The following is a 13,544-nucleotide window of genomic DNA, read 5'->3' as shown; positions in this document are numbered from 1 at the left end:
AAATGTGACTTATAAGTAAAAACACAGCTGTGTATAAAGTACAGAATGTGATAGATTACAGAATGTGTACATAATCCACAGTGATGGGCTGTACTGACCCAATCTGTCACTGTTTGCCTAACAGACCATCGGGAGCAGCAGGTTCTGCGGGCCACTACCGCCGGGCCCACTACCATCCGGCTGAACTGGAACGTGATCCCGTCCGCACGAGGATACCGTCTAGAGTGGAGGCAGGGGGAGGGTGAGACAAGCACAACCACAAACTCATGCAGCCCAACAAAGTTTGATAAGGCTGGTTCTCTGGAATGTAACATTGTCGAGGAGTAACATTGCATGTACACTCATCCACTGAAAATCCACTCAAATCCACTCAAAATTCATACTGTATATATGTGGTTTCACTCTTGCTGTTCTATCTACTGACCACAGGTGGCAGAATACAGAGACAGTCCTTTCCCAAAAGCACCTCCAGCTATGAGCTGACAGGGCTCCAGCCGAGCACAGAGTACATAATCACCCTGTACACCCTCTACGAGGGCCGTGAAGAGGCCACGCCTGTCTCCACTTTAAAACCAGGTCAGAGATGATTGGATGATTATTGTATTCGATGGTTTATGATGAATGATGACTTTAAAAAAGTTTATTTCACCTTGTCTGGTTAGAGTCTGGTTAGGTTTAAATAAATAAATTACTCAGTCTGTGAAATTCCACAGTACAGTACTTGGCCACGAGGAAGGAGCTTGTGAATATGTCTGTGTACTGTGTTCATTATCATCAGAGGGACAACCTGTAGGCCGCATATCCAACCTGCGTGTGATTGAAACTCTGGGCAACATTGTTCGACTGGGGTGGACCGGTGTGGCTGGGGCAACTCAGTACCGCATTATCATCTTAAACACTGAAAGTAAGCATTAATTAGGCTGGTGTATAATGCTAAGCACATTGTGAAAATGTCTTTGTAAAATGTGCTATATAAATTAAATTTGATTGATTGATCGATTTTCTTTCATTTATAACCGGACAGTCCCTTATACAATAATCATAGTTATACATTACTTCATTGTCATGAACCATACACATTTAAACATTGTATTTCTGCATTGCTGTATTGTACATATACTGTAAAACTATCCCTATCTAGAGCTTCAAATAGCAATCCCAAGTACCATTTTATGATATGGGTATTGTACTGTGCATAGCACAATCGATTGACACCATTTGAAGGGAGGTAATGCTCTTTACTGTTTTAATAGGTTTGTGATATTACTGTTCAGGTTGAGGTTCATTGATATGTTATGATCTTATTTATATCAGGAAGTGCTGAAGACTTCCCTCTGTCTGTGTGTCTTAAGCAATTTCATGCAAATGTTGCCATGATTGACAGTTAACTTCTCCTATCACAGCTGAGAGTCAAGAAACCCACAGTATCCCTGGCGATCAAACGACCCTTGACGTGCAGGGGCTTTCACATGGTGTATTGTATGGAATCAGCGTGACAGCGATAGTGGGAGACAGTGAAGGGGACCCTGTCTCACTGGACATCAAAGCAGGTGTGGTGTTTCCCCACTGTGCATACAAACATGCATGCAACACAACCTGGGTTCACACAATCAAATTTATGCGCTGTATGGCTGCATGTTGGTTTACTTATTTTAGTCTTAGTGCTTGAATGTGTATTACAAGTTATATGTACACCAATTCTGGCCCCAGCTTGTGAGTATCTGTGAAGGCGTGAAAAGAGAAGGTTTACTGCTGTTGTGTATCTGCCAGCACAGTCCCCAGCTTGTTACTAATGCATGGAATTGGACTGAAAAATACCAGTGAAACAAGTCCAGACACAAAACAAATGAGACAGTGTTCAGGGGAAGGAGTGGAAGGAGTTTGGCTCGGGTCCGGGGACAAAAAATGAAGAGCTCCGGAGATGAGTGGATGTGTTTCGTAGAGTTGAAAAAGAAGACTGGTGAAAAAGGAATGAAGAGGATGCCATAGATCACAGACCCTCCTGTAACAGCACTCAAACCTGAATGGAGGTTTTTGATATGGTTTAAAAGAAAGGAATAACCACTGCAATCAGGTGTAATGCACTAGTCCCCTCATGAAGTCTAAACGAATGTTAGCTGTTACCAAACCCACCCTGTCACAGTTTGCATTTCAACATGAAGGTTCCTTTCCTCTCTGGGCAGGGCCAGCAGTGGACAGAGTAGAGAACCTGCGAGTGATCAATGTCAACAGCCGTCGCATCAGGATTGCCTGGACGAGGGTTCCCGAGGCAACCGAATACAGGGTCACCTGGAGACAAGGAAATTGTATGTGAGGTCTTCCCTGTAGGGAATGTCACAAGGCAATTACACTTTTACCTAAACACCCTTGTGTGGGCATACATGCGTGTGTGTTTTTTTCCAGTTCCGGAGCAGTCCCGTGTTTTGGGGGCAGACGCCACTGCCTTCACTGTAGAAGGGCTGCAGCCTGATGATGCAGTGGTCATTGGTGTTGCCGCTGTCATTGGCCAACGCAGTGGGGATGTGGTGTCACTCACAACCAAGACCAATCCGAATGGCGGGGGCGTTGTCAAAGAGGTGCGACTGCTGGGCACAACGGCTCAAGGGATACGTATCGGCTGGACGCCTGTGCTCAGGGCGGCCGGCTATAAGATCACCTGGCGTCACGGAGATGGTGAGCAGAGCAGCTACACCTCACTTCCATTCAGTTTGATGTAACTACTGCTCCTAAGGCCAGTCAGAGAGAGTAGCTTGTGTCCAAGGTTATTTTAGAAACCTCAGATTATTTTCATTTTGTGTTCTGTTCTGGTTAAATATTTCTCATCATTCAGTCTCCCCGCACTCTTTGCCACCAAAACCGTAACCATGTGTGTGCAGGTATGGAAGATTACCGCAGAGTGCCTGGTGATACCACTTCCTTCTCCATTGATGGCCTCCTGGAGAACACAGAATACAGGGTGTCAGTGTCCTCTCTGATTGGCTCAAAGGAGGGAACCCCCGCCTACCTGAACACTAAAACCGGTACCGTTTCAGTCGATGTCTGCAGACGTGACGTCTTCTGCTGTTGATTGTGCTTGTCCTCTGCAGCATAGACTCTGACTGACTTCGGTGCTTTTGTCCCACTTCCTCCTGTCAGGTCAAGAGCAGGTTGTGGGATCAGTAAAGGATTTGCAGGTCCAGGAGACCCATGGTGAGGTTGTGAGGGTAACATGGGTTGGGGTCCAGGGAGCGACCAAGTACATTGTTATTTGGAAGCGCACTGATGGTGAGTGAACTTCTCTGTCTCTAAGCCTATAGCATAGTTTTTATTGTTTTCAAATTTTAGAAGAACAAGACTAAACTTCTACAAAATGTGAACTATGGCATAATGTAATTCAGTTGGGGATATGAGGTTTTTTTGTCATAATACTGTAAAAGAGCATTTTAACAGCATATTATGTGAAATCCAGTATTTGCCTGTGATGTCATGGGCTCTCAGGGGGGAAGGAGGAAAGTCAGCTGGTGGGGGGCAATATCACGTCGGTGGACCTGGAGCTGGACCCGGGGGTGCAGTATGAGGTGCAGGTCAAGGCGCTGGTTCATGATCGAGAGGGATCTCCCGTCTCCATCAGGGTGACCACGGGTGAGTCCATTACCCAGCAAAAATCATTAGATAATAGGTCATTTGCAGTTATTGCTATGTACTCTTTTTCTGTGCTCGATTAGACAGTCTTGTATTAACATCAGTGGATCTTTGACAGAGTAACGTTTTAACCTTGACCTGAGGCACCATTCCAGGTTAGTGTTATTGCCGGGCAGTGTGTTTGCTGGGGTTTTGCTCTCATGTGAGGATGCTCTCTCACAGCGGGAGTTTCTACGGGGGTGGAGGGGGTGCAGGTGCTGGAATCCACTCCGGAGACACTGCTTCTTTCCTGGAGGAGGCGGTCTGGAGTGTCCGGATATCGCATCTACTGGAGATCATCACAGGGTACCTGCTCAGAAAGACACACAAAAAACACTACAGCACATACGCAAGCGCATACACACATTATTCACTCAAATATACATACACTCACTCACATGTGTGACTCGCATGCACACGCATAATTCACACTGTCCAATTCATCATTACTGTAATCCCAACACGCTGAATCACACAGACATTCACTCCTGTTGTTTGTAGGTGAATCAGAACTGAGCCGTGTGGTTGGCAGAGACATAACCTCGTTCACCCTGGAGGGGCTGCGGGCTGGAGAGCGCTACACGATACGTGTGGCTGCTCTTTATCAGGACAGAGAGGGCGAGTCCAACACCATCATAGTCACCACGGGTATGCCGCTGTCTTTATCTGATGCTTTCTCTCACACATTAGAGATTTCCCGCTAAGGGATTAGAAAGCAGCATTGCGCTGCTGTGTACAGTACTGCACTGCTGTGTACAGTGCTGTCCTGCCTGTATACAGTACTAGGCAATGCTGTCCCATGGTGCCTCACGCTGCCCAAACCAGTCTCACACTACTGTGCACACAAAGTATATTTTCATGACTGTGTTGCTCACTCCTCTTTCACCTGGTTACTTCCCCCTCTGGGCTCCCTTCCTCTTCTCACCTGTGCCCTAACCCAATGCTCTGCTCTCCTTGTTCCCGCCTCCACCCTTCTCATCCCTACCCATAGCATCTCCAGCACCCCTGCAGCCAGTGACGGACTTCCGTGTGGTTGATATTACCCAGAATTCTATGATGCTGGGCTGGACTCCAGCGGTTGGTGCTACGGGGTACATACTGCGCTGGGAGGAGGAGCAAGGTGAGGGCCAGGCTAGGATAAAACTGCAAATGTGCTTCTGTTTCCTTCAGCAAAATGCAACAAAGCCAATCCACTTACACTGGCCGTTTATGCACACTACAGTCAAATTGATACTTTGATATATCCGTGTATGCTGTCATATAGTTTATAGTTATGTATACAGGCAAGGTTTGAAAAGAGGATCTCATCTGTGCGTGTGCGTGTGCCTGTGCGTGTCTGTGTGTGTGTTTCCCTCCTATAGATCGTAGGCAGGGGCAGCCTATAAGGCTCCCAGCCTTCTCCAGTTCATTCCGTGTCACGGAGCTGCAGCTGGGACGCCAATATCGCTTCACCATTCAGCCCGTCTACCAAACAGAGACAGGGCCAGAATCTTTAGTTCGGGAACGCACAGGTGACTGATCTTCTGCCTTTCCCCTTCCCTTTCTTTTCCTGCTCTCACTGCCATCCCTGTCTTGTCACACTGATATGCTTTGAATATCTTATAGTGATGGATATTTAACTTTTGTTGTCATTTGTCTGTTATTTCAATCTCTGTCTTGTTATATTTATCTAATTTCTCTCCCCTCCTCCTCTCACTGTTGCTCTCTCTCCCTCACACTCTATCCATCACTCTGCCCACCCTCTTCCTCTGTGCCTACTCTTCCTCCTTCCCTCTGTCTGTGCCTCTCTTTTTAACTGCAGTGTGCGTGGACGGCCGCCTGGATCTGGTGTTTTTGGTCCCTGCCTCTCGGGACAAGACGGAGCTGGCTGAGGCTCTGCTGTCCCTCCTCACCAACGTGGCTGGGATACTGCCCTCCATCGGGCCCCGTGACTCACAGGTCAGCCACGCGCCACAGCGTGCTTCCCAACTCCTATACACACCCCATTCCATAAGTCCTCTCCAACTCCTATACACACCCCATTCCATAAGTCTTCTCCAACTACCATACATACCCCCATTCCATAAGTCTTCTCCAACTACCATACACACCCCATTCCATAAGTCCTCTCCAACTACCATACACACCCCATTCCATAAGTCTTCTCCAACTACCATACACACCCCATTCCATAAGTCTTCTCCAACTCCCATACATACCCCCATTCCATACACCCTCACCGACTCCTGTACACACCCCCATTCCATATATCCTCCCCAACTCCCATACACGCCCCCATTCCATAAGTCCTCCCAAACTCACATACACACCCTGTTCCATGCATCCTCCCCAACTCCTTCCTGCAAAAGCAATAGATAATAAATTGTGTGTTTCTCTCAAATATGCTCAATGCCTTTGAAATATAGACAGCATATGTTGCAAGTTATGAGTCATATGCCTTTTAGAATAGAAGTAGTACAAGATTGGTTTCCCGTCCCTGTGGTGTAACTCTGATTGAAGGTGTAATGCCTGTGCATTCCAGGTGGGGATAGTATTATACAGCTCACTTTCCAGGGTGTGGTTCCTGCTCAGTCGACATAGCAACAAGGAGAACCTGCTGCAAGAGATCTTGGCCACACCCTTCACTGCAGAGCCAGGAAATGCTGTTGGTGTGTGGCCCTTTCTTTAACTCAAACTCCCAGCATGCACTTTGTGGTTGCACTGTGCAATGAACTATTGTAATGTGCTGATGTGTGGCATTTTTACCAGGTCTCTGCTTCCCCCTGCAGGTCAGGGAGTGACATACACCAGGGAGCTCCTCCTCCCTGCCTCTGCTGGTCGCAGACCTGGGGTCCGCGGGGTCCTGGTCATCATCACAGATTCAAGGTCCACCGATGACCTCATTGCTCCTGCTGCTGCTGTCCAGGCTGCTGGTTTGTGCAAACAGAACTTGCCATATGCCACAGTCACTGAAATTTCACCGCCCTCCCACACACACACCCCCTACTGGACACCCACAGGCATACACCTCTCTGATGACATCCTTAAAAGAAAATCTACCATCAAGCTTTTTAACAATAATGTGGGTGCTAACAAATGCACTGTCGTGGCTGATATAAATTTTAGTGTTGCTATTCAACTCTGTGTCACTCTGTCTCTGACTCTGTCCCTCCCCCTCTCTCTCTCTCTTTCTCCCTCTCTCCCTCCCTCTCTCTTCTCTCTCTCACTCTCTCTCTCTCTCTCTCTCTCTCCCTCTCTCTCCCTCTCTCTCTCTCTCTCTCTCTATCGCTCTCTCTCCCTCTCTCTCTCTCTCTCTCTCTCTCCCTCTCTCTCTCTCTCTCTCTATCGCTCTCTCTCTCTCTCTCTCTCTCTCTCCTTCTCTCTGTCAGGGATGACGGTCCTGGCGGTGGGGTTGGGACATGCGGACACGGAGGAGCTGCGGCGGGCGGTGACTGACGGAAGCACGCAGAACGTTCTGTACGCGAGTGATGTTGGGCAGATGGGACGCGTGCAGTCAGACCTCGCAGGACTGCTGTGTGGGATGGCACAGGTCAGGCAGCACCGCAGCTTCTGTGTCTGTGCGTCAGTCTTTCACTGACATGTCAGTCTATCTGTCTGTCAGTGTATCAGTAAGGAAGTCTCAGGTAGATAGCATTGTGTGTATGTTTACCTCTCAGTGATTGTCCCATACCATTACTTAGTTTTGTTGAGATTGCATTTCACTTTGTACTGTATTGGGGTTTCAGGGTCCTACAACTCCAGGGTGCGCAGTGCAGTGTCCCCGGGTAAGCAGATTTTTAAATCTTATAAATCTCAATTTGTATTTGCTTAGGCAGTATATATATATATATATATATATATTTATCTGTTACCTTTTCTCTCTTGTCAATTCTGGTTATCTCTGTATTTGTCCTTTTTTATCAAGCATTTGTCTGTTTTTCTCTGAGCTGGTCTCTGGTGTATGTCTGCATTGTCTGCATTTATCCTTCTGTTTGTCTGTTTATTTGTCACTCTGTCTCTGTTTTTCACTGCATTTGTCTCTGATTTGTGTTTATTCCTGTTTTTTTTTTCTTCTCCACACAATCCACACATCTCAGGGAGAGAGAGGAGAACAAGGTGAAAAGGTATGAGCCCATTTGTAAGATCTCTAATCTGATCATTGCCGTCATGACCTGACTGCTGTTGCTACGTTCTGCAACGTTTTCCTGTCATTACATTGTGGGTTTGGATGTGCGCTGCTGACTAGCTATTGATCTCTCTTCCAGGGGCAGCGAGGACGAGATGGAACTAATGGACAGAAAGGGGAACCGGTGAGGTTTTTAAAGCATAAATAGATGAATAGAAAACAGTAATAAAAGTTGTGCGGTGGTGAAAAGATGAATTGGAAGAAGGGAAACTGAGTTCATCGGCGGCAGTCACGGCATGTGTCGCTGTGAAAGACTGTTTCTCGAGTTTCCCAGTTGTGACAGATACATAGAATGATATTATTCCTGGTGTTGACAATGCGCTCATAGTTCCAGTTTGAGGTTTGATTGTTTGTTGCTCTGTGTGTTCCAGGGTAGGGATGGATTTCCAGGGAGAGATGGGCCCCGGGGCCCTGAGGGCCGGCCAGGCCCGCCTGGCACTGGCACCACTGAGGGGTTGCCAGGGGAGAAGGGTGACAGGGTAAGTACTAGGGCAAAAGACACACTGAATATGATCCTAACATCAAGGGCCGACACCTCCTCAGTTTAATAATGGGACTTAAAACCGACCTGGGAATACATGCATTCTGTATTCATTAACTGACCCATGGTGTGGATAAGCTATTTGTGCTCTTTGTCATTCTGTCTCTGTCTCTCGTTTTCTCTGCAGGGGTTTCCTGGAGTGGATGGAAGCCCTGGCTTGCCAGGACGTAATGGGAACCCCGGCCCTCCAGGTGTGCTGGTGAGTGTGGAGCCTGCAGCAAGGCCTCTTGGGATATGGAGTTTGCGTAAGGATGAGTGTTTTTGTGTGCTTGTGCCTGAGAAAGGATTTCACTAATGAATTCCAGACTCAAAATGTCTCTGCACTGAACGTGTTTTAAGTCTGTTTGCACCGTTAATGATTATTCAGTTTACTGTTCATTTAGTGCTGCACTGAAGCATTTTTCTGCCCATAACAGGGTTCGCCTGGACCGCCTGGTGCCCGAGGAGACCCTGTGAGTCCCTGGGAGTCTGTCTCCCTTTCCTTTTTGTATTAATCTTGTGTTTTCATTTTTAATGGTGGTTTATTATCAATGAAATGTTTTTTTTTTCCACAAATGTGGCCATTGTTACTTGCTTGTGTTTGACTTTGCTGCTGTTTTTTATGATATTGTGTGTTCACCTGTCTCCGTGTGATAGGGCGCTCCGGGCATCTCTGGTCCAGCAGGGTCAAAGGGTGAGAAAGGAGAGAGGGTGAGTGAGTGTGACCCTCAAATACTGTGTGATGTCATTACCCTTAAAAGCTTCACTCTTATAGAATCACTGTGATGTTAAGCTTTGTCTGTATTTTCTCATTGGATGTCACATTATTTTATATAAATATTCAGTGGAGGTGGAAAATCCAAGTTTAGAAAATGAAAGTTCTTTCTGAAATTGTTTTGTTCCAATCAGCTGGATTTGCTAATTAGCACAGTTTTCAGCCAGGAGGTAGACTAGTTAGTGAAATTAGATGGAGTTTGAGGGCGGAAGGAGCACATGGCTGGACCTTTAGTTTCTCAATTCTGAACTTTCCTCCTCTGATATTCAGCACGTTTTCACCATTTTTTGTTTGACCTTAGGATGTGGTGTTTGAAATGTTTAGCTCATTGATTGCAATGTTCAGATGATACATGAAGAGCTGTAAAATTGGGGTTTATTGCATGTGATGCTTCCATGTTAATTGCATGGGTGTTATACTGTATTCAAAAATATTAATGCAATTTTATGGGTATGATGCACACGTTTATGGAAGTTGTAACCTTCTTGAGTGTGTTATTAGGGTGTTATTAGTCCAGAGAATGATATTAGTGTGTGAAGATCAGGTTCCAGCTTACAGTGTGATACTGGGGTATAGACTGCATGAATGACTGCAGGCATTATTTTTACAATATTTGGCTATAATATGCAAGTTTCACCTTGTAGAGTATTGGCTGCAAAGTGCGGGTATGACCTTGCAGAATGTAATATTGAGGTATAAAGTGCCGGTGTGACTTTACAGAGAATGATGTTTGTGTGGTGCTGTTTCAGGGGGACTTTGAGGTTGGTGATAGAGCCCCAGGAAGGAAAGGAGAACCTGGGATTCCTGGAATACCGGTGAGAGACACGTACTGCCGTAAAGTACTCATCTGTGTGTGTTTCTTAGTACGAGTCTGTGTTCTCTTAGGTATTGTAACAGAGAGTGATGGATGCTGTGCATATTTCAGGGCTCCCCGGGTCGCCCAGGGTCTGATGGGGCTAAGGGCAGCATGGGACCCCCTGGGATTCCAGGCCAGGATGGTCGCCCTGGGATACCGGGCACCCCTGGAATATCTATCAAGGTCATACATACTTCTAAGCATATTTATATTCAAACTCAAATCAAACTTCCACAACACCTGAGCTGATCTCATCCTGTTGTCTGCTTTTATAATCTTTAACATTTATAATATTTAAATATTTATAGATATTTTCTTTTTTTTTCTTCTTTCTGTTCCACCATGGCACTCGTGGAGTTTTCCCTTCAGAGACAAAGGAACAACCTGAGCCTCTTCATTTCCTTATTGTGGCTCTTTTTTCTCATTCATCCCGCTCATCTTTTTTTGTCCTCGCACGTTTCCTTGACAACCAGCATTTTGTGGACGAGGAGCAGTTCTGATGTATAGTCATGTTGGAGGTGGACGGCAGTATACACTATATATTGTAGGTCATCATAAATATAGAATGGTAGCGACTAAGAGACTTGTGTTGAGTTCTGAGGAAGGGAAAGTAGTTGTTCATGTGGGCTGTGAGCAGACGGGAACAGGCTAAATGCAGGAGATCTTCTGTTTTCCCATGTAAGAGGTAGAGGCACCTGATGTTTTCCTGCTAATGGAATCTCTGGGTCTTTTTGGGGGCTGAGACGGGGCCACATTTGAGATATTGGGGAGTCGGGTGAGGTGTTTTGAAACTGGATCCGTGTTCAGAAGCACCTCTAGGGGCAGGCTTCGGGGGGTGCTCTGGACAGCAGTACAGGTGCATCTGCATTCTTCACTCACTCTGATCTCTGCTCTTTGCAGGGGGACAAAGGCAGCACTGGAGAGAGGGTGAGTGCTATTGTCATGCGCAGTGACGTTTGTTTTTTAATTTGGTGAACAGTGTTGTTAATTTCATTTTGCTTTCCTCTCACTATCCCTCCTACTCTTCCTCTCACCCTCTATAACCCCCCCCCCCCCCCCCACCCCACCCCACCCACCCACCTACCCTTGATACACACACGGATAGGGGCCACCAGGAGGGGGAAATGGAAGAGGGGAAAAAGGGGAAAAGGGAGCGCCGGTAAGCATTTTCAGTCACTCTGTACACTGGTGGTCATAGCCTCTACGACCTGATGACTGTGTAATCAAAGTGTGTGTGCCCGTGCATGCGTGCGTGCGTGTGAGTGTGCAAGTGTGTATGTGTATGTGTGTGTGTGTGGGTTAGTTATGCATTGTTTGTGTATGCAGGGGACTTCAGGAGCACCTGGGACCCCAGGCCCCAGAGGAATAACAGGACTTACGGGGCCCAAAGGAGAGAAGGTGATGAACTAGAGATCATTTTAGGCGTATTTGTGTTTGGTGATGAGTTTTTGGATGATCGGTGTATGTTTCTGCATGTTCATAAGCATGAGCATAGGCAAAGAAGTTTGTGTTTGTGTGTGTGTGTTCGAGGGGAAGTTGTTTGTGTGGGCAATGTGCGTGTGTGTACGTGCGTGTGTGTGTGTGTGTGTTTGTGTGTACAGTACATTGACTTGGCTTTGTGTATTACAGGGAGAAATTGGAGAGGGGTTACCAGGCCCTCCAGGTAGGGCAGGGGAGGCAGGAGACCGGGTACGTAATGTGTATGGGTTGGGTTTTTATGTACTGAATGTGTCAGGGTTCGGTCGACTTCCTCTAACAGTTTTGTTTGTGTATTGGTTCCAGGGTCCAAGGGGGCCTTCAGGGGAGAATGGCAGTAAAGTAAGATTGTGTTTCATTCTTGCTCTCTGTGACTCCTTTGCATAGTTGCATTATCCAGGGGTATATCTGTATAGTGTGATGAGTATGTGTGCTTGATTCTCATATGATGATATAATGAAGTTGGACTGTATGAATGAATGGCTGAAAATGTTGATTTAAAGTCCTGTTCACCTTGCAGGGTGACAGGGGTCAACCAGGTGATCCTGGGTTACCAGGAGAGAGGGTGAGTGTCATGTCAGCATGTACAGTACATTTGTATATATTTGTTGTACAGTACACAACAACTTATTTTTCTTGTTTCCATGTGAAACCTTAAATAACCAGCTTGAACAGCGACTGATCAGAGCGGCTGATCTGTGAGCAGGGCAGGCCTGTGTGTTTACTATATGTGTAGAAGCCATGTTGCTTTGTGCAGGAACAATTGCAGAACGGCGGCTTCTGTGTTTGTGACATATCTGCGTCAGAACCTTGAATGCACAGGTTCACGCGTTACATGAACGCGCAGAGGAAGTGCTGCCGTGTGTACAGGAATCCTCACTGTCTTGTCTGTGATGTTGCTACAGGGCGAGAGGGGTATTCCTGGCCTAGTGGGGGTGAAGGTAGGTGCTGTTCTTCATCATACATGTGAAACAATCATTGCTTGCCAGAGCTAATGTTGACTCATTGAAAAATGGGTCAGGTGAAGTACAGGAGCAAGACACATTGAGCTTCATCCAGAATTGCTGATGGACATCAAACCACAGGGAAGAAAGTGGCTGGCAAATTTGTTTACCATCACACATACGTAGATTGCATTTACATTTTGGGCATTTAGCATAAGCACTTACATACGTTACCACAACATCAGGCAAATTTCCGCAATGATATACCCTTGGCAGCCATGTTTAAGCGATGGCCATGATGACTATGTGCGGCTGGTCTCCCACAGTGAAGCCTGCAGTGTGTATAGACCGTCCCCTGTGCCAGTGACACATTGTCCTACAGCAGGCGTGCTGCTGAAACAATCTGTTGTGATAGAACCCCACAGCTGATCCACTCCATGTCCGCCTGCTGATAATGACATTTTTACCTTGAAGGCCAGTTCAGTCAAGCAGTTGGCAACACACTGCCACAGAGATCTGCTCCCACGCCAGCCTCTTTTAGGGTACACACCAGCTCTCTCCCTTCCACAGAGTCATGTTTCCACAGAGCATGCAGAAATCTAGATGTTCTTTGGGAGTCTTCTTTTGAAAACACATGCTCAGGCGAAACACTGCCAATAATATAGTTTTGGTCTTGCATATTAGTCACTGGTCAGCTTTTTCCAGTCCTGCATCCAGTTACACATGATCTAACATGAACTCACACTGATCCATTGGTGACACCTTTAAAAACTTAGAGCCAAGGGAAAGGTGAACCCAAGCACTGATGGGCAGCAAAATCAAGACGTTTCTCACAGTTTCAATACAGCAGAATGCTGCTACTCAAAAGAATCACCCCTCTATCTGGCTAGATACCCACATTCACATCCTTTCTGGAGCTTGGATTTTAACATAATTTACATGCATTTCTGTATACCACCCCCTGATAGCAACTGAAGACCCTATGTGCTTCTCATGCTGCTGCTCTAACATGATAACTTACCCAAACAATTGAGTACACAGGTTCAAACGTCCACAGAAAATCTAGCCTACCCTCAAGTGAACTCTCAGGCACTTCAGGGTAGGCCAGAGAAGATGCAGTCAGTTGGAACATAAGGAAAAGCTTGCAT

General features: G+C 46.5%; 1 protein-coding gene across 2 annotated transcripts in view; it reads left to right on the top strand.

Moving 5' to 3' along the window:
* The window catches only part of col7a1 (collagen, type VII, alpha 1), a 78,906-nt gene that overhangs the window by 20,884 nt on the left and 44,478 nt on the right, over positions 1–13,544 (top strand). For both annotated transcript variants that reach the window (XM_035382713.1, XM_035382712.1), the window contains exons 13-45: positions 125–241; positions 430–576; positions 779–904; positions 1,404–1,550; positions 2,184–2,306; positions 2,404–2,673; positions 2,877–3,020; positions 3,136–3,264; positions 3,478–3,621; positions 3,844–3,966; positions 4,162–4,308; positions 4,652–4,780; positions 5,022–5,171; positions 5,462–5,598; positions 6,182–6,308; positions 6,429–6,572; positions 7,029–7,189; positions 7,386–7,424; positions 7,737–7,763; positions 7,905–7,949; positions 8,197–8,304; positions 8,494–8,565; positions 8,783–8,818; positions 9,003–9,056; positions 9,870–9,935; positions 10,046–10,159; positions 10,877–10,903; positions 11,082–11,135; positions 11,303–11,374; positions 11,606–11,665; positions 11,759–11,794; positions 11,973–12,017; positions 12,358–12,393. In XM_035382713.1, the coding sequence (XP_035238604.1) occupies positions 125–241; positions 430–576; positions 779–904; positions 1,404–1,550; positions 2,184–2,306; positions 2,404–2,673; positions 2,877–3,020; positions 3,136–3,264; positions 3,478–3,621; positions 3,844–3,966; positions 4,162–4,308; positions 4,652–4,780; positions 5,022–5,171; positions 5,462–5,598; positions 6,182–6,308; positions 6,429–6,572; positions 7,029–7,189; positions 7,386–7,424; positions 7,737–7,763; positions 7,905–7,949; positions 8,197–8,304; positions 8,494–8,565; positions 8,783–8,818; positions 9,003–9,056; positions 9,870–9,935; positions 10,046–10,159; positions 10,877–10,903; positions 11,082–11,135; positions 11,303–11,374; positions 11,606–11,665; positions 11,759–11,794; positions 11,973–12,017; positions 12,358–12,393 (3,356 nt within the window). The remainder of the gene's footprint in view (positions 1–124; positions 242–429; positions 577–778; positions 905–1,403; positions 1,551–2,183; positions 2,307–2,403; positions 2,674–2,876; positions 3,021–3,135; positions 3,265–3,477; positions 3,622–3,843; positions 3,967–4,161; positions 4,309–4,651; positions 4,781–5,021; positions 5,172–5,461; positions 5,599–6,181; positions 6,309–6,428; positions 6,573–7,028; positions 7,190–7,385; positions 7,425–7,736; positions 7,764–7,904; positions 7,950–8,196; positions 8,305–8,493; positions 8,566–8,782; positions 8,819–9,002; positions 9,057–9,869; positions 9,936–10,045; positions 10,160–10,876; positions 10,904–11,081; positions 11,136–11,302; positions 11,375–11,605; positions 11,666–11,758; positions 11,795–11,972; positions 12,018–12,357; positions 12,394–13,544) is intronic.

Source organism: Anguilla anguilla, chromosome 11 (genome assembly GCF_013347855.1).
Source record: "Anguilla anguilla isolate fAngAng1 chromosome 11, fAngAng1.pri, whole genome shotgun sequence".
Taxonomy (NCBI): Eukaryota; Metazoa; Chordata; class Actinopteri; order Anguilliformes; family Anguillidae; genus Anguilla; species Anguilla anguilla.
The sequence above is the reverse complement of the archived record's forward strand: the minus strand, read 5'-3'. Positions and strand labels throughout refer to the sequence as shown.